Here is a 16,268-nt window from a genome sequence, read left to right as displayed (position 1 = left end):
AACGGCTGTCTGGAGCGTTCAGCACATATCCAACTGAAAGGCGTGATCAATGTTGGTATGCGGGAGCTGCCCGAGTGCACCAAGACCCACACGAATGCATTGCGAATCGTCTCGAATCAGATGAATGCAAAGGACCAGTCTGCCAATCAAATACGGCTCGTAGAGTGCCACCTGTGTCACTTGCTAGACCTCGGACTATATACGTACTTGCTGGGGCAAATGCAACCCCGCACATAACGAAGGGCGATAAAGGCGATAACACGCGAGTCCCACATGCAATTGCGTGCTTCTCTGCTTCACGGCCTGGCACTTGAAAGCTTCCTTTTCGTGTCTATAAATTCAAGCATTCCTCTGGACTTGGGACGAAGTAAATTCCATTTGGGAAACAACCGCTGGCATGGCCCCTTCTGCACTTCCATTACGTCCTGCTGAGGGCAATGGACCAAATACGGATGCAAAGACATACCCTTCACCACCGAAGTACAGTGGTTCATTGGATCGTTTCGAGTTTGAAGATGCAACGCCGGTCATAGGCCGCGAATACCCTTCAGTCAATATTGTGGATGATATCTTGAGAGCCCCCAGATTCAGACGAGCTGTTACGAGACCTTGCTATTACTAGTGAGTACACGTACCTTGGCCCATCTTGCCTTCTGTAGATGAAAAGAGACAATCGTTACAGAAGCTAACACATAGCCAGTCTCCCGGCGCAACGTCGTCTTCTTCCGCGCACAGAATAATTTGACAGATGAGCTCCAGAAAGAGTTGGTGCATCGACTTGGCCAACTTGCGGGCAAGCCAGCCGATTCAACCCTACATATCCACCCGGTGCTCAATAACACCAACGAGTTCGGCGTGAATGATGCCCAGGTCAGCACTATCAGCTCACTCGCTCGGAAGAAGATGTTCCGCCATGAGAACCAGCCAAACAAGCGTCGATATGACTCCGCGCAGTGGCATTCCGATATCCAATTTGAGCCCGCGCCTGCAGACTATACCTCCCTTCGACTGACTCAATTGCCCAGCTGCGGAGGCGACACTTTGTGGGCTTCTGGTTACGAGATCTACGATCGCTTCTCAAAGCCCTATCAGAAGTTCCTAGACGGCCTGACTGCGACTTATGTTGGTGCAGGCTTCATCAAAGCCGCAAAGGCTGACCCTGAAAATGTTTTCATGTATACTGATCCTCGGGGTAACCCACTCAATGTTGGCAAGGAGTTGACTGCTGTGCACCCTGTTGTTCGGACGAACCCTGCTACCGGTTGGAAGAGTTTGATGGCTATTGGGCCATTCCCCCAATACGTCAATGAGCTCTACCGCGATGAGTCGGACGAGCTGTTGAAGAAGCTCTACAATACAATTCTTCAAAACCATGATTTGACGGTTCGTTTCAAGTGGAGGAACGAGCATGACATTGGTGAGTCCTGACCCACAAGTCGGAAAGAAACGCGCCTTTTTTTAACGCTTTTCTTTAGCAATCTGGGACAATCGCTGTACTTTCCACACGGCCACGTTCGACTATGAGGGGCTTGGAGAACGGTACGGCCACCGGGCAGTTGGTATTGGAGAGCAGCCATACCTGGACCCTAACAGTACGACTAGGACTGAGGCGCTGGCATCCCAGGGAGTTTAGTTGAAATGTCTAGGTGGAAATCAAAGTGACTATCCCTGTTTGAGCTCAATTTCTTCTAATTTCCCAGCCTCCCGTATTACAAGTGGTACTGGTACGAATTATGAGTAGGAGGTTCCAAAGTTTCTACGGGAAGGATTAGTCATTTACAATCCTTCAAATAATGTTGAACTATGTTGGTTCTGGTATCAATATTTGAATCATGGTTTGTCAGTAGCAGCTTTTGCCATTTGCGGTGTGAAGCCCAGGGATTGGGGCCAAAATTCCCCATCTTGTCTCAGAAGAATGGGTATCTAGGTTATATTCTTGCATTCAAATGCTCTCTTCCAAATGTTCATCGACTTTTCGCCCAGTTTCACCTCTGTATAAGGCAAACTTGACTCCGCTAAAATTTCAATCAACATGACTTTTAAGAAAGGTGTTGAGCCTAAAAGGAGATGTTCCCGAAGGTATGTTTTCGAGACTCAAGACATATACAGAGCCTGAGAATCGGATGCATTATTTTCCAAGTCTCTTCTCGGTCTTCTGGCGCTCCTGGTCTCGGACCTGAGCAACCTCTTCCTTGGTGGCGTTGACTGCGACATGAACCTGGTTGAAAGGGTTCTCTTCACTCTTGTCAAACTCCTTTCGGCAGAGGTCAATACGCTGTTGCCGACGAAGACCGGGGTTCTCCTGCTCGATCTCAGGCAGGCGACGGGCTTCAAATGCAGCATAAGCAGCTTTGAAACGTCGCTCGGGGTGTCGGTCGATCTTCGATGTATCCTTGGCCGTGAGAGAAAGGGCATCCAGTGCGTTGTCGATACCAGAGGCACTCAGAGTCGATCCCTTCTTCGATGGCACATCATCGAGTTGAGAAAGATCCAAGCCTCGAGTCTTCTTCTGTGCGGTCTTGGCTCCCGCGCCTTTGCCCTTCGATGGCTGAGAGGCTTCCTCTTCGGCGAGCTGGGCATCTCGTTCGGCCTTCTTGCGAGCAGCTTCGGCTTTCTTAGCCTCGGCGTCTTCCCTGCATAAAAGAAGAAAACATCAGCCTTGTTGGTCTCGTGTATACAAGCATTCTCGACATACTTCTTGGAATTGCCCTTGGCACCCTTTGACCATTCCTTGTCCTCTTCCGCGGCCCTCTTGGCATCCTCAGCAGCCTTCTTTGAAGCGGCCGCGTCGGCTTTCTGTTTTTGGGTCAGCATACCTATATACATCATGGCGGGGGCGGGGTTGCGGTGGCACTAACGCGAGCATTACCGGCGGCCTTCTTGGAGTTCTCTCCAGCAGCTTTCTTTCCTCCCATTGTGACTATGGAGAGCTCTTGATCGTGTGTCTGACAAAATGGAGAACTGATGCTAGCACAGAGAAAAGTTTGGCGGACAGCTCATTTATGATCTGATCCACCTGGCGACTATGCGGATTCCGAGGCAGGCGGTGTATATTCTGCCGTTTTGGCGCCGACGTCACAAAGTGGCTAAGCTAAAGTGAAGTAGAAAAAGCTAGCGGTATACAATCGGTTTATACATATTCTGACGAATACATAAATACCTGCGTAATTTTCATATTTTTGAGCCCTGGAGAATATTACAAATTATGTATATCCTAGGTCGACGAAATTTATTCGCCCCTAGGGCATTTGCTCACGTATTGTGTATACATTGCCCCAGTTTCTGCCCACTTCCTAAGGCGACAACGCGGGTTTGTAATCGCCCGCAATCGCGAATGCGATGTCCATTTGCAGCTGTCGCCTTGCTATCGCAGCTCAATGGTCTACGGTGACCTAACAGGTCTCGGCGATTCATCTCAGCAGGCCATTTTCCAGCCGTGTTGTGCCACTGTACATGCGGCTGGTTGGTATCACGGCTCCTAAAAGTTAACTTGACCTCCTTTTACGGCGTGCACGAAGTCTGGACAAGTTGCCACCATGAAAATGCTCCTTCGCTTCCTGCAGGCCTTCGGGCTCCTGCTACTCGCCAGTATGGCCACCGCTGAGCACACATCCAACTGGGCAGTACTAGTGTCTACCTCCCGCTTTTGGTTCAATTACCGCCATCTCGCCAACGTCCTATCTCTGTACCGAACCGTGAAGCGACTTGGAATCCCCGACTCCCAGATCATCCTTATGCTCCCAGACGACATGGCCTGTAACCCGCGCAATGCCTTTCCCGGAACTGTTTACAGTAATGCGGACCGCGCGGTGGACCTTTACGGTGACAATATCGAGGTTGATTACAGGGGCTACGAAGTGACTGTGGAGAACTTTATCCGGCTCTTGACCGACCGACTTGACGAGGATGTGCCCCGCAGCAAACGCTTGGGCTCGGATGCAGGCAGCAATGTCCTGGTATACATGACCGGCCATGGCGGAGATCAGTTCTTAAAGTTCCAAGACGCAGAAGAAATCGGAGCATGGGACTTGGCCGATGCATTCGGCCAGATGTGGGAGAAAAAGCGATATCATGAACTGCTGTTCATGATTGATACCTGCCAGGCCAATACTATGTACACGCATTTCTATTCGCCGAATATTATCGCGACGGGATCGAGTGAACTGGACCAATCATCCTACTCGCACCACGCCGACAACGACGTTGGAGTGGCCGTCATCGATCGCTGGACCTACTACGTGCTTGAATTCCTAGAGACACAAGTCACCAGTGCGACTTCGAAGTTGAATCTGGGCGATCTGTTCGACTCTTACGATGAGTCCAAGATCCACTCTCAGCCTGGAGTTCGGTGGGACCTGTTCCCGGGTGGCGAGCAAGAGGGCCGTCTCCGGACTGTCGTTGATTTCTTCGGCAATGTGCAGAATGTTGAAGTGGAAGATGCAAACGCAACAGACCCCGGGTCTCTCAAAGAAGATCTCGCTGAAATCGCCCGCTTAGTAGAGAAATGGCAGAAACGAGATGCCGAGTACTCTGCCATTCTGAACTCGTCTCAGATCAATAAGGATCAGCATTCTGTGCACCTTGCTGCCAGAAAAACTGTTGGTCCAACACGGATGGTTGATGGGGGGAGTTGGAGCAAGCGGCTGGTTGGTGTGTCTGTCATTGGCCTGTGCTCGGCGGTCTGGGTCGCTGGCTTGTATTTAGGTCGTTCTGTGAAGGCGTGACCTCAGCATAGCTTTTGCCCCTTTATTAATTATATAGCACAAGACCGGCGCGTGGCGTTCTAGCGTGGACCCTATGATTCATTTGATCTCTTAAATCTTTAATGGCATTTCGTTGGGAGTTTCAAGAACCCCACCATCTCGGATATACTCTTGGTTTAAGGCAACTTGGTGTAGAGACAGCCTAGAGGAGCTTTCTGTGGTTCCTAAGCGATCTCGATATTGGGAAAGCTTTAAACACGTCCCCGTGCAGAGGCGGACGTCTCCAAGCTTGGTCTGTGTATGGATTAGTCTTGAGGCTTGTAGCTTTCCTTCTTGATGGTAGCTAGCCTGAGCTATCCTCTACCAGGTTCACATTGCACGATGTTCGTAATCTACGTGGGCGCATGTACTAAACAACAGGCCTGTGTTCATGAGGGTCACAATATAAAATCTCCCAGAATGTCGAGTGCATCAGCAAAGAGCCTCTACCGGCGGATCTGGTCCAGAAGACTGATAACCTTTGGGACCGAGTTCAATGATAATTTGCGAAGTTCAGGCCGCAAAGCGCCGCGGTCGTCCAGGGATACACTAGTGACGGTGGTTCAGGAAAGGGATGCAGGGTGCAAGATTGAACCGATTTCAAGATGTTCGAGCAGTCTAGATAGAGGTGTTCATAAAGTGGCCCTTCATGATCAACCATCATACTCCTGCTTGGGGTTTAGTCGAAATGGCGCCGTATAGTCTGCGGTGCCATTCCTGATGTGCGGTGGATATAGTTCCCGGTACGGAGTATCCAAGGTATTATCCCCTGCAGTGGGCAGTGTGGGTCATGCAAGCAACCACCAACAGCGAGGAGGCCTATAAGCAGGAAATGATCCTATTTGAATAGCAAGTGGCGTTGGACCATACCTGTACATCTTGAGTGTCTCAAATCTCAGATGCACGCCCAGAGTATTGCCTGTCGCATGCTATGTGTAATATAGCATTTCGGAGCATCATTGCGTCAATAATTTGGTTCATCGTGGGCAAGAATGGAATGGAGATCAAATAAGAGCCCATTGAAGAATAAATTAAGTATCACGCAGGGGGAGGACCCATCGAGCGAATTGTCGAAGCAACGGGTGGAATGGCACTTTTAGTCCGCCGTAGCCAACCTGGCACGTGCACGAGACGCGTCGCGATCTGGAGACCCGCGCTTTCCTGACGGTCCAGTCACTCTGACCACACTAATTACCCACCGGGGACTTGGACGTCGTTTGCTTGCTGTTCCTGGCTATTCTTACGATTTCTTAATGCTGGCAACCGTCTCTCGTTCTCCCCCTTAGCTGGCCATGTATTTACCGCGCCAGCTCATTTCTCACCTATACCTACAACTCCTTCGAGCTCACCACCCTCTCTCTCCGCCAGTCCTGATTCTTGTCGCTCTTGAACCTGACGCGCTATGTGCTTGTCGAATCCTAACGGCCCTCTTTAAACGCGATTATATCCCCCATAAGATTCAACCAGTTGCCGGATATGGCGATCTGGCGCGTGCCGGGCAGGAGCTGGTCCAGCCCATGCAGACCACCAATGGTGGGAGCGGAGGAGTAGTCGTGTGCCTCGGAGTAGGAGGCCTTGTCGATCTTCAAGACATCTTGTCATTGAGTAATCCGGAAGATGAAGCGGAGGACATGGGGGGGTGTGGAGGTTTGGGTGTTCGACGCGCGCAGGCCGTGGAACCTGGGTAATGTGTTCGGAGGACAACCGTTGGGCTCTGCAATGGCCGAGATCGACTCTAATGCACGAAGGCGCGGGCGAGGCGTGGATAAAGGCTGTATTACCACATCTTACAGGTCAAAACACGGAGGTATCATCGTGTTCGACGATGGAGACATTGAAGAAGACCTTGCTGCGCAGCGGGAGGCATACCATGCTCTTCTTAAAATGCCTGAAGTCGATGATGACGACGAGAGTGACGACGATATGGAAGACAATGATGATACGCAACCTGGCTCCAGAAAACGTAAATCATGGTCAGGACGCGAGGACGATGAAGAGTCAGAGGACGAGGATGGGCCTCCGCGACAACGAAAACGAAGCAATTCGGTATGTCGCGGTAAACTACAAGATATTCTTGGAGGTGCTAACGCGTCTGACAGGGCTCATCGTTTGTGTCATCACCGAGCAGGCGGCGGAGGGAGGGTGTCAACTCATCGAACTCCTCACGCTCCAATACGCCAGCTACGGACTCTCCCTCTCCAGAAGAACCACGACAGCCATCGGCACGGTCACTTAAGAAACGCCTGATAAAAATGAAAAAGAAACACGAAGCTATTCTGCAGGCCTACTACGCGGCGGGCACTTCATACGCCGAGCCAATCTCTTCTCTAGTCTATTCATTAGCGTCAGAGCTCGGACGTGAGGACAATGACCTTCTTTGGCTTGCCATTTGTGGTGTCTCGAGCTTGGAGCTCAGCGGTCGATCAATGACCGGTGTCGGTATCTCGAATACCTCGGAATCGGGAGGATCAGCAGGATGGGGTGGACAGCGCGGAGAAAGCATTCGCCAGATTCTGCGAGATGAAGTACATCGTCTCAATCCACCTGACCCATTAGAGCGAGACCGTGACGCCCGCGGTGAAATCAACGGCATCATTCCCACTACCGCGCGGTCTCCAACTGACACATCCATCCGTCTCTCGCCGGAGCCTCGCTTCCTGCTCGTCCGGCATTGGTCGCTTTATGAGAGTATGCTTCACAGTCCTTATCTGGCCCCGAGACTCCACGTCTGGACCGAAAATGGTCGGAAAAGATTGCATAAATTACTGGCAAAGATGGGCATCAGTCTGACCCAGTGCCATCAGTTCTATACCCACATGGACATGGAATTGAAACGCGTGCTTCGAGGGCGACTGCTCAAGTACGCACCCATGTATGGCTTGGATGGACTGGTCCCTCCGGAGCCATCTGGGCACTCGACTGACCGCGAAGGCTGGGGTTTTGTCCGGTGTTGGGGTTGGAAAGCGTGCCTTTCAGCGACGGATGTGGGTGTAATCCTGGGGGCGATTTTGGAAGTTGGTCCGCATGAGCCGTCGGCGGCGTGGGATGCGAAGCGAGCGCCACGCCCACGAGTCGCAAGTAGCGATGCCGAAGGCAGTGGCGCTCCTGGGGAATCTGACTTAGCGAGCCTTTTTCCTCGGTTCTGGACTGCATATGATGCGCTCTCGCTCTCATCCGAGTCTCCGACTCTTCTGCTGGAGGCTTTGCCCTTGGCCCAGCATCTCCATCGCGCTATCCTTCGGACGGGTACTTCACTACTTTCCAAGCATCAAATTCGGCATCTTCGTGCCTTCCGCATTGCGGTTGTCAAAGAGGGGCCTGATGTTTCACTTTTCACTAACCCTGGAGCCCTAACAAAGCTCGCTTTGTGGATTGCAGAAGCAATCCGAGTCCAAGAACGAGAGAAGGGCGGCTCGATCAAGATCGGACGAAAACGAGCCGCCGGGACACCCTTGGTCTTAGCCGGGCTTGACGAAGACCGCGATCTCTACGTTGTTGTCGGTACAGGTGGTGGCGGTGGTGTTATTGACTTTGCTGCCATGTCTAAACGCCAAGAAGAACGCCGCACGAAAAAGGCCATCAAGGAAAAGAAACAGAAGGAGCGAGAAGAGCGCCGAGCTCAACGTGCTGCTGAGCGTGCAGAACGAGAAGATGAAGACGCCGAGGAGGAATCTGAAGAAGAATCCGAGTCCTCTTCTGAGTCCGAATCTGAAGATGAGGCCGATCCCCAAAACAAAAACCATCTGCTGCGCAACCGATTCGGCATCGCTTTCCAGGAGGTGGTCCAGGAGACCAATGCCCGCGTTCGCATCGATAGCTTCGAGCACTGTGTGGTTGAAGTACAAAAGGACGACCTCGGCGGGTTCCTGGAAGCGCTGAGTTTCCGCAGCGTGGTGGGTTAGGCCTTTGGCCGAACCACTCATTTACGTTATCACGAATCGACATCTTGCACTGATTTCACGTTTTATAACATGGGCGGGAGCTTTGGTTGGGATGGCGAGTAGCGCAACTGGACGCCGGTGGAAGGCTCATACGATCAACGACCCTGCATGCATTTTTTCAATCGTTGCAAGCATTCATATCCGCCTTTCCATGGTCGACTTGCATCTTGCATCAAAGGTCTCTATTGGACTATGGCGTTTGGCGGTGTTTTGAGTTTGGCCATATAGTGTTTGATAGCCTTGGATCTTGACTCAATCTATATCTACAATTCCTCGATACAGTAACGACCGTATTTGCATTCCATCTTTGGAAACAGAGAGATACTATTTCATACCCTAATCACATGTTACGCTAAACCTTATATGGGTATTTGCGTATTTAAAATTCTGTTCTGGGTTTGCATGGTAACATATATATAAGTAGTTATAAAACTGTATAGTCATGTACTATTACATATCCAAAAATAACCCATGTTCAAAAATAACCACCCCACCCACACTGGGGTCCTTCGTTCACACTCCTCCCAACCTCGCAACTACAATCACCTAAACCACTCACAAAATGGCCAGAAACATCGATTCCTGGCAGCGTAAGATGATTATTCATATGATATACAGCAAAAACAGACTCACTACACCGCAAATGGCAAAGGTAGCGCAGTGTAGTGAGCGCTCTATCACTAACATACGCAAGAACTTGCGATTATTCGGTAGTGCCAGATCTCCCCGAGTCTCAGTCGGTCGACAACCAAGTATCGCCCCTATCATGCTCGACGCCCTCTGTGACCACCTCGCCGAAAAACCTGGCCTATACGTCGAAGAGATGGCTATCTTCCTATGGGATGAGTTCAACATATTACCATCGTCATCTAGCATCAAACGTGCTCTGACGCAGGCTGGCTGGACAAAAAAAAGGCACAACAGAAAGCCAAAGAACAGAACCCTCAACTACGGGACTTCTACCAGCATAAGCTATCCGAGTTTCGGTCATATCATCTTGTGTTTGTCGATGAATCCGGATGTGATAAAAGGATTGGATATAGGCGAACTGGCTGGTCTCCGCTCGGCGTGACACCGGTCCAAGTGTCGAAATTTCATCGCGGCCAACGCTTCCAGATACTGCCTGCATATGCTCAAGACGGCATCATTCTGTCCCGTATTTTCAAAGGCTCAACGGATACCACATTCTTCGAATCGTTTATCGAGCAGCTTCTGCAGCATTGTGGGAGGTGGCCGGAGCCGAAATCCGTGCTTGTTATGGATAACGCGTCTTTCCATCATTCAGACCGGATCAAGACCTTATGTGCTGACGCAGAAGTCAAATTACTGTACCTCCCGCCGTATTCGCCCGATTTCAACCCCATCGAGGAATTCTTCGCCGAGCTGAAGGCCTCTATCAAGAAAGCTTGGTCAGTGTACGAAGAGAATCCTGGCCAGGGGTTTCATGCCTTCCTTCGGCGGTGTGTATACGAAGTTGGTGCAAAACAGGACAGTGCCGAAGGCCATTTCCGACATGCAGGTATAATAATAGAGAATATATGATTGGCTGTCGTACTTAGAGTATCATCGCTATGCAAGGCTCGTTTCACGTTCGAGCGTTGTTTTCAGTTCGGTTTTTTCGTGGTTGTGGCTGTTAAATCAGTAATACTTTGTATTTGGTGGAAGACCCTGTCTCTTGTCATCGTTCTGATGTTTTTTTGTTAGTTACTGTAACGATGCTTAAGTAAAGGAATCTACACAAACCAGAAGCTTTCCAAAACTCTCGACAAGTTCGGTTTCATAATCGCAATATGCCTTCTCGCAAGGGCCCATGCTGCTGAAAGTTGTCGCAACATCAAAATCAACCCATACAATCCTTGTACCAGATACAACAAGCATATTCTTCGGGTAAATATCATGGTGGTGGACAAATGCGTCATGGATCTGTTTTATGCCCTCAACTGCATAGCGAAAGAGGTCTTCGGAATAATTTTCGCAATTGAGCCTTTCAGCACACGGCAAGTATTCGAGCAGGATCGCCCTAGGTTGGTATTTATCGTCGGCGAATTGCTGAAGCGGAGGGTGGAAAGCAGACGGATCAACTCGATCGATGTGGCCGTAAAAAGCGGGAACAAAGCCTCGGTCGCACACGCCGAATTCACGGAGATTGTGGTAGGCGTTCAACTCGCAGCGAAAACGATTCAAATCTCGGCCCTTTTTTGTGTATCCTGGGTCACCGTTGTCATGGAACTAGCAGGTCAGCGTCATCCTCGGTCGCAATGCTTGTACTTACAAGCTTCATGACACATGGCTTTCCACGTAGCCGGATTTCATAAACTGTTGAAGCTTTTGAGCGACTGAGCTCACGTTTGATGTCAATATCTGAGAGTTTCAGCTCTGAAGAGTAAGCAATTTGCGAAGGCATGGTCGCTCCTTGAGCTACATTGAGCGTGACGTGACTGAGGGGATGTTGGAGAACCAACGAAGTAGCGAGGGGGAAAGCTCCAGGGGTTATGTAAGTCAATTATGTAACTAACCTACCTAAAGTCAACCCGTGGACCTTGGAAGTTAACGCAACAACCCATGTGATCTGGTGGATCTGATTGACCCCGCATTATCGAGCCTCAACCATGGTTCCCTGCTCCCAACCTTACTACAGCGGTGAACCTATTGAAGCAGCTAAGGATGGCAACACAAACACTTCTGCAGTACCTCTCTGTTGCCCTCCCAACGATACCGACCCAGGGGACGACTCCGGGTCCAAACACGACAAATCCTCAATACGATGCGGATGACATAACCCAAGTGGTTCCATGGCCGGAGTTCAGTTATTCCTCCGTCATTCAACGCTACGGGCAAGTCCTGAATACGAAGCGAATTCGGCCTGACCCCTTTATGTCTCCGCCTGCTCCGCTTAAAGACGAGCCAACTTTTCATCTTCGTTTCGCTGATCTAGTTATGACTCGAGTTCGACGCGCCCTCCGAGCTGGTTTCGAACAACTCTCTCCGGACCTGGGAATTCTGCAGCTTTCTGAAATCACAATTGATGGAGGGGGATCGGCTAGGATAATCGATCAGTTCAGACCAGATACTGCATTCATCGTAGTCGGAGCAAATCTCTCCACAGGCGTTAATAGAGCACCTGGGGACTTAAAGGTCTCTTGGAAGTGGAGATCTTCGATGCAGTTTTCGCAAGACTTAGCAGACCGACGAGAGTACAAGCAGGTGTTAGCCCAAGTGAACTTTTATATGGACCAGCATAATGCCCGGCACGGCTTTATCCTCTCAGACGTTGAGCTAATTGCCGTTAAACGTCTTGATGGGAATGGTCGTTTAGCCGTGGCTACTCCAGTCCAATGGAGAAGCGGGGGGGTTGGACAACTTTCGGTGTTACTAGGATTATGGTATCTTGGAATGCTAGCTGCAGAAAATAATCACTGGGCTCTGAATTAGGGGTTTATGACGTTCTGGAATGCACATGGGAGGACCCATTTGACGATGGGAACAAACATGGCCGAATCGGACTCCTCGCACGGTATCTTTCAATCAATTTGAGAAACAAATCAAGTCTGCCAAGGTGTGATATTCATTCCGAAAACTCCTGGTACTGCATTCTTTCCTGTAGCACGAACAACACAGATACTGGAATCAAGTAACAGGAACACACTCAATCATCTTATAAGCCAATAGTCGCAATTCAAAATACTACTGATCAAAAATGAATTAAACTCCTCGACGCCTCCTAACATAGTGTGGAGCCAATCAGACATCAGTTGGCGTAACAAAATACATAGCTGTCAAACTTATTCGGTGTCATCAAGGATTTCTCCAGTGGCCCGGTCAAGTCGCATGCTTGATTTCATCAAAGTGGCCCATTCATTTATATCACGTAGGAAACGACGTGCTGTTCCAATTTGAATTCCTCGTTGAACGAAGAAACCAGCGTTTGGATCTTCAAGGATCAGCTCAAGGTCGAGGTGGTTTTCCAACGTCACCTGGCAGATCTTCCGGAAATCTGCTTTGTATTCCTCGTCGGTGGCGCGCGATTCTAGCCACTTACAGTAGTCCCTTACGGCCGCTTCCCGAGGCCCAGGAATTACGAGAGGCTCGTCAGGTGTATGTCTCGGTAGGGTCGAAGTCATCATTGACGCACCCCCGGTTTGTGCTGGAAGAACATTGATAATGGCTGGATATGGTGGTCCAGTCGATGTGATATCAGCCTTTTTCGACTTTCTTCCGATCTGACTTTCCAGAACCAGGTCTCGACGGATATCGCTGGGGACATCATCATGACAATCAAGGCTCCCACCGCCATCAACATGATCAATGAGTCTTTCTAGGTGTGGGGCTCTCAGTTTATAATGTTTCTTGTCTGTCGGGTCTTCCCAGCACCAATCAGACTTAAGCGGGCATGAACGAACATTACACCGCATGCGGTCATATACAACACTCCACGTTGCAGTTCGCCCAGTTCTCTCTTCCTCAGCAGCAATGTGAGCCTCTCGCTCAGCCAACATTCTGCTTGTTGCAGACACACGGCCTCTCTTGTCGAATCTCCTTGATGCTGACCCAGCATGATCGTCATCTTTGCTCCTATAATTAAACGCAATGGCTATAGTGAGCTTCTTGCCGATACGAAGCAAATTGCTCCATTTACGCAGCTGCTTGTCCACTGGTTTCCAGTCAATGCTAGTGGAATTGAAGAATTTTTCGACGTTTCTCTGGGACCGGTCGTTCACTTTCATCGTAACGGCCGTGCCCTCAGATCAAACTCTCTGGTGACCTTTCTTTTTCATTTGCAGCATGTCTTCAACAGCTGTTTTCAAGTTCTCCTCCCAATACTCGCTAGGAGCTACAACCAAATCATCTTCGGTCACTCGACCTACCGCCTTTCGGTTGAGTATAAGCTTCCATTCGATTGTGTAGCAAACGTATCTCGGAGGGTTCTCATCGTATTCGCCACCTTCTTCCCATTCGGCAAATGGTAGAAAGTTGAGTTGATCCGACTGTGGCTGATCCGTGGCACGATACGGGGCAGGGCTAGGGGAGTACAAGGTTGCGGGTGTGCTACTGAAGTTACCAGGAGTGGGAGCATACTGCCAACTTTCTTCCCATGGGTCGACTATCCGCGGTTGATCGTCATCGTCACTGAAAATGCTATGGGTCATCGCGGATATCTTAGGGAGGGGTAAGCCTAGAGCTGTAAGGGGTTAGCCAGGAATGCATGATGCCCAATAAAGACCCGAAGCCGCCACATGGTGATAAGCGATGGTAATCACGAAACAAATCTTACTGTCAAGCCTTGTCTATCAACTTGACGCAAGACAGACACCCAGTGCAGCGCCAGACCCTCGGCAGTGAAGCAGCTGAGGGATGGAGGAGGGAAGTGGACAGATTGTCAACAGTTGGCTAGTTTGCTTGGTTTGCATCGAGCCCCCTGGTCTCCTGGTTCGAGCATTGTATTCGTACAGGGAGGTACAATCCTAGGTATTATTACGAGGTACATACAAAACACGTAATTTACTCAAAATCCATATACAGATTAGCGTAACATGTGACTAGGGTTTGAAAGAGTATCTCTATGTTTCCAAACATGGAATGCAAATACGGTCGTTACTGTACAAATCCGCGGAGTCCGCGGTAGACCATTCCGGCATCGCGTAACAGGCCTTTTGTAAACGAGCATGTTAATCGACTACATTTTTCCCATCAGGACCCGACTCCGATCTGAGAATGGCAGATGCCAGAACTCACTTTGCATCGGCATTCCCTCCGGTGCCATTAGACTTCCCACCGACTGCTTCTCCGCACCCCCACTTTACCCCACTGAGCTCTCCGGCTCCACGTCTGCATTTGCTCTTAAGAAGCGAAGGAATGGGCGCTGGTCGCAAATGACCCTACTATTGCAATTGGATCGAGCCCGGCATAGTCTATAACACCATGCCGCAGCCACAGCAATACCCAATCCTCGAGCGCGACAGCACTCTCGCGCAGCTTCCTGCGGAATACCCCACTGATACTCAGGACCAAATCTCCGAGCTCCTCGCAACATCCTCGATCAACCGGCTAGTAGTACTGGATGATGATCCCACTGGCACGCAGACCTGCCATGATATCTCCGTGTTGACAGTGTGGGACATCCCTACACTAGTGACCGAATTCCAGACCAATACTCCGGGCTTCTTCATCCTCACGAATTCGCGCGCATTACCCCCCCACAGAAGCCGAGAAGCTGATCCGCACAATCTGCGAGAAAGTAGCCGAAGCAGCCAAGTCAACTGGAAACGAAATCGACATTGTGCTTCGCGGGGACTCCACATTGCGCGGCCATTTCCCCCTGGAACCGGACGTTGCGCAGTCCGTCCTCGGCGCGGCAGACGGGCTCGTCCTAGCTCCGTTTTTCTTCCAAGGAGGAAGATTCACGATCGATGATGTGCATTATGTTGCGGAGGGGACCAGCTGGTTCCGGCAGGGGAGACGCAGTTTGCGAAGGACGCTACCTTTGGTTTCACGAGCTCCAATCTGCGCGACTATGTCCTCGAGAAGGCGCCTGGGCGGTTCACTGCGGACCAATTACGCTCGGTGACTATTGATGAGATTCGCCGTGGTGGACCTCAGGCTGTCAGTGAGAAGCTGCTGGCTACTCCCTCTGGGGGTGTGGTTATCGTGAATGCGGCGGCGGAGTCGGATATGCATGTCTTCGTGGCGGGGCTGTTATTGGGTAAGTCGATCTTCTACGAGGAATTGCAGACCAAAGCTGATTCCTTCTAGCGGAGTCCAAGGGGAAGCACTTCCTTTACCGCACTGCTGCGGCGTTTGTCTCGACAAGACTGGGGATTCGCTCTATTCCCCCGATTTCCGCAGCACAGCTTCAGCTCCCTTCGCCTCGTCAAACAGGTGGTCTTATCATGGCCGGTTCCTATGTGCCTAAGACAACCGCTCAACTCAAATACCTGACCGACCACCGCGGGGGCACTGGGAAATTGGCGATTATCGAAATGAAGGTCGCAGAGCTAGTCCAGTCGCCCGAAACAGCATCTCAAACCGTAGCAGGCGTGGTCAAGGAAGTCGAAGCGCATCTACAAGCAGGCCAAGATACGCTTGTGATGACGAGCAGGAAGCTTATTACGGGAGCTGATGAGCTTTCTTCTTTGAAGATAGGATCGGTTGTTGCAGAGGCGCTCGTTGGTGTCTTGCAGCGCATTGAGGTGAGACCGCGATATATCATAGCAAAGGTATGTTGCCCAATCCGCAGTGACTGATACGAGACCATAATGGTCCACTCCCATGATCGGGGTCGAGATTGGAGGTGGTGACTGATAATCATCTGAATAGGGCGGCATCACGTCTTCCGATGCAGCAACGAAAGGCTTGAATGTCAAGCGCGCTACCATTGTTGGACAAGCGGCTCCTGGTGTACCTCTCTGGCGATGCGACGAGCTGACCTCTCGCCACCGCGGTGTCCCTTTCGTTGTTTTCCCAGGCAACGTTGGGGGAGAGGCAACACTCTGCGAACTGGTCGAAGGATGGTACTAGACTAGATTCGGATGGACGTGCTCCAGCTGTATAGTATTCGAGTTGAACATCCTTAAGATACAATTTTGCT

General features: G+C 50.5%; 8 protein-coding genes across 8 annotated transcripts; 5 read left to right on the top strand and 3 right to left on the bottom strand.

Moving 5' to 3' along the window:
• Positions 1–397: 397 nt before the first annotated feature.
• On the top strand, positions 398–1,633 carry N7468_007567 (TauD/TfdA dioxygenase family protein; the record flags this gene model as incomplete). The annotated part of the gene is made up of 3 exons (XM_058476863.1): positions 398–559; positions 697–1,417; positions 1,476–1,633. The coding sequence occupies 3 exons, from the start codon at positions 398–400 to the stop codon at positions 1,631–1,633; spliced, it is 1,041 nt and encodes a 346-aa protein (XP_058329753.1).
• A 495-nt stretch (positions 1,634–2,128) lies between these two features.
• Positions 2,129–2,915, bottom strand: N7468_007566 (DUF1014 domain protein; the record flags this gene model as incomplete). Its single annotated transcript, XM_058476862.1, has 3 exons — positions 2,129–2,633; positions 2,696–2,796; positions 2,859–2,915. 3 exons carry the CDS (start codon positions 2,913–2,915, stop codon positions 2,129–2,131), a joined length of 663 nt encoding a protein of 220 aa, XP_058329752.1.
• A 621-nt stretch (positions 2,916–3,536) lies between these two features.
• Positions 3,537–4,724, top strand: N7468_007565 (GPI-anchored transamidase; the record flags this gene model as incomplete). Its single annotated transcript, XM_058476861.1, has 1 exon — positions 3,537–4,724. One exon carries the CDS (start codon positions 3,537–3,539, stop codon positions 4,722–4,724), a length of 1,188 nt encoding a protein of 395 aa, XP_058329751.1.
• A 1,310-nt stretch (positions 4,725–6,034) lies between these two features.
• Positions 6,035–8,644, top strand: N7468_007564 (cell division control 45 family protein; the record flags this gene model as incomplete). The annotated part of the gene is made up of 3 exons (XM_058476860.1): positions 6,035–6,275; positions 6,349–6,788; positions 6,842–8,644. 3 exons carry the CDS (start codon positions 6,035–6,037, stop codon positions 8,642–8,644), a joined length of 2,484 nt encoding a protein of 827 aa, XP_058329750.1.
• Positions 8,645–9,245: 601 nt separating this feature from the next.
• N7468_007563 (uncharacterized protein) lies at positions 9,246–10,225 on the top strand (the record flags this gene model as incomplete). Its single annotated transcript, XM_058476859.1, has 2 exons — positions 9,246–9,564; positions 9,618–10,225. The coding sequence occupies 2 exons, from the start codon at positions 9,246–9,248 to the stop codon at positions 10,223–10,225; spliced, it is 927 nt and encodes a 308-aa protein (XP_058329749.1).
• A 96-nt stretch (positions 10,226–10,321) lies between these two features.
• On the bottom strand, positions 10,322–11,087 carry N7468_007562 (uncharacterized protein; the record flags this gene model as incomplete). Its single annotated transcript, XM_058476858.1, has 3 exons — positions 10,322–10,369; positions 10,427–10,912; positions 10,956–11,087. The coding sequence occupies 3 exons, from the start codon at positions 11,085–11,087 to the stop codon at positions 10,322–10,324; spliced, it is 666 nt and encodes a 221-aa protein (XP_058329748.1).
• A 1,378-nt stretch (positions 11,088–12,465) lies between these two features.
• N7468_007561 (uncharacterized protein) lies at positions 12,466–13,830 on the bottom strand (the record flags this gene model as incomplete). Its single annotated transcript, XM_058476857.1, has 2 exons — positions 12,466–13,383; positions 13,435–13,830. The coding sequence occupies 2 exons, from the start codon at positions 13,828–13,830 to the stop codon at positions 12,466–12,468; spliced, it is 1,314 nt and encodes a 437-aa protein (XP_058329747.1).
• A 772-nt stretch (positions 13,831–14,602) lies between these two features.
• N7468_007560 (uncharacterized protein) lies at positions 14,603–16,198 on the top strand (the record flags this gene model as incomplete). The annotated part of the gene is made up of 5 exons (XM_058476856.1): positions 14,603–14,784; positions 14,828–15,095; positions 15,146–15,383; positions 15,434–15,897; positions 15,998–16,198. The coding sequence occupies 5 exons, from the start codon at positions 14,603–14,605 to the stop codon at positions 16,196–16,198; spliced, it is 1,353 nt and encodes a 450-aa protein (XP_058329746.1).
• Between the last annotated feature and the right edge of the window lie 70 nt (positions 16,199–16,268).

This window comes from Penicillium chermesinum (assembly GCF_028974085.1).
Source record: "Penicillium chermesinum strain IBT 19713 chromosome Unknown utg000005l:1.0-4115287.0:1.0-4118363.0, whole genome shotgun sequence".
In the NCBI taxonomy this organism is placed as follows: domain Eukaryota; kingdom Fungi; phylum Ascomycota; class Eurotiomycetes; order Eurotiales; family Aspergillaceae; genus Penicillium; species Penicillium chermesinum.
The sequence above is the reverse complement of the archived record's forward strand: the minus strand, read 5'-3'. Positions and strand labels throughout refer to the sequence as shown.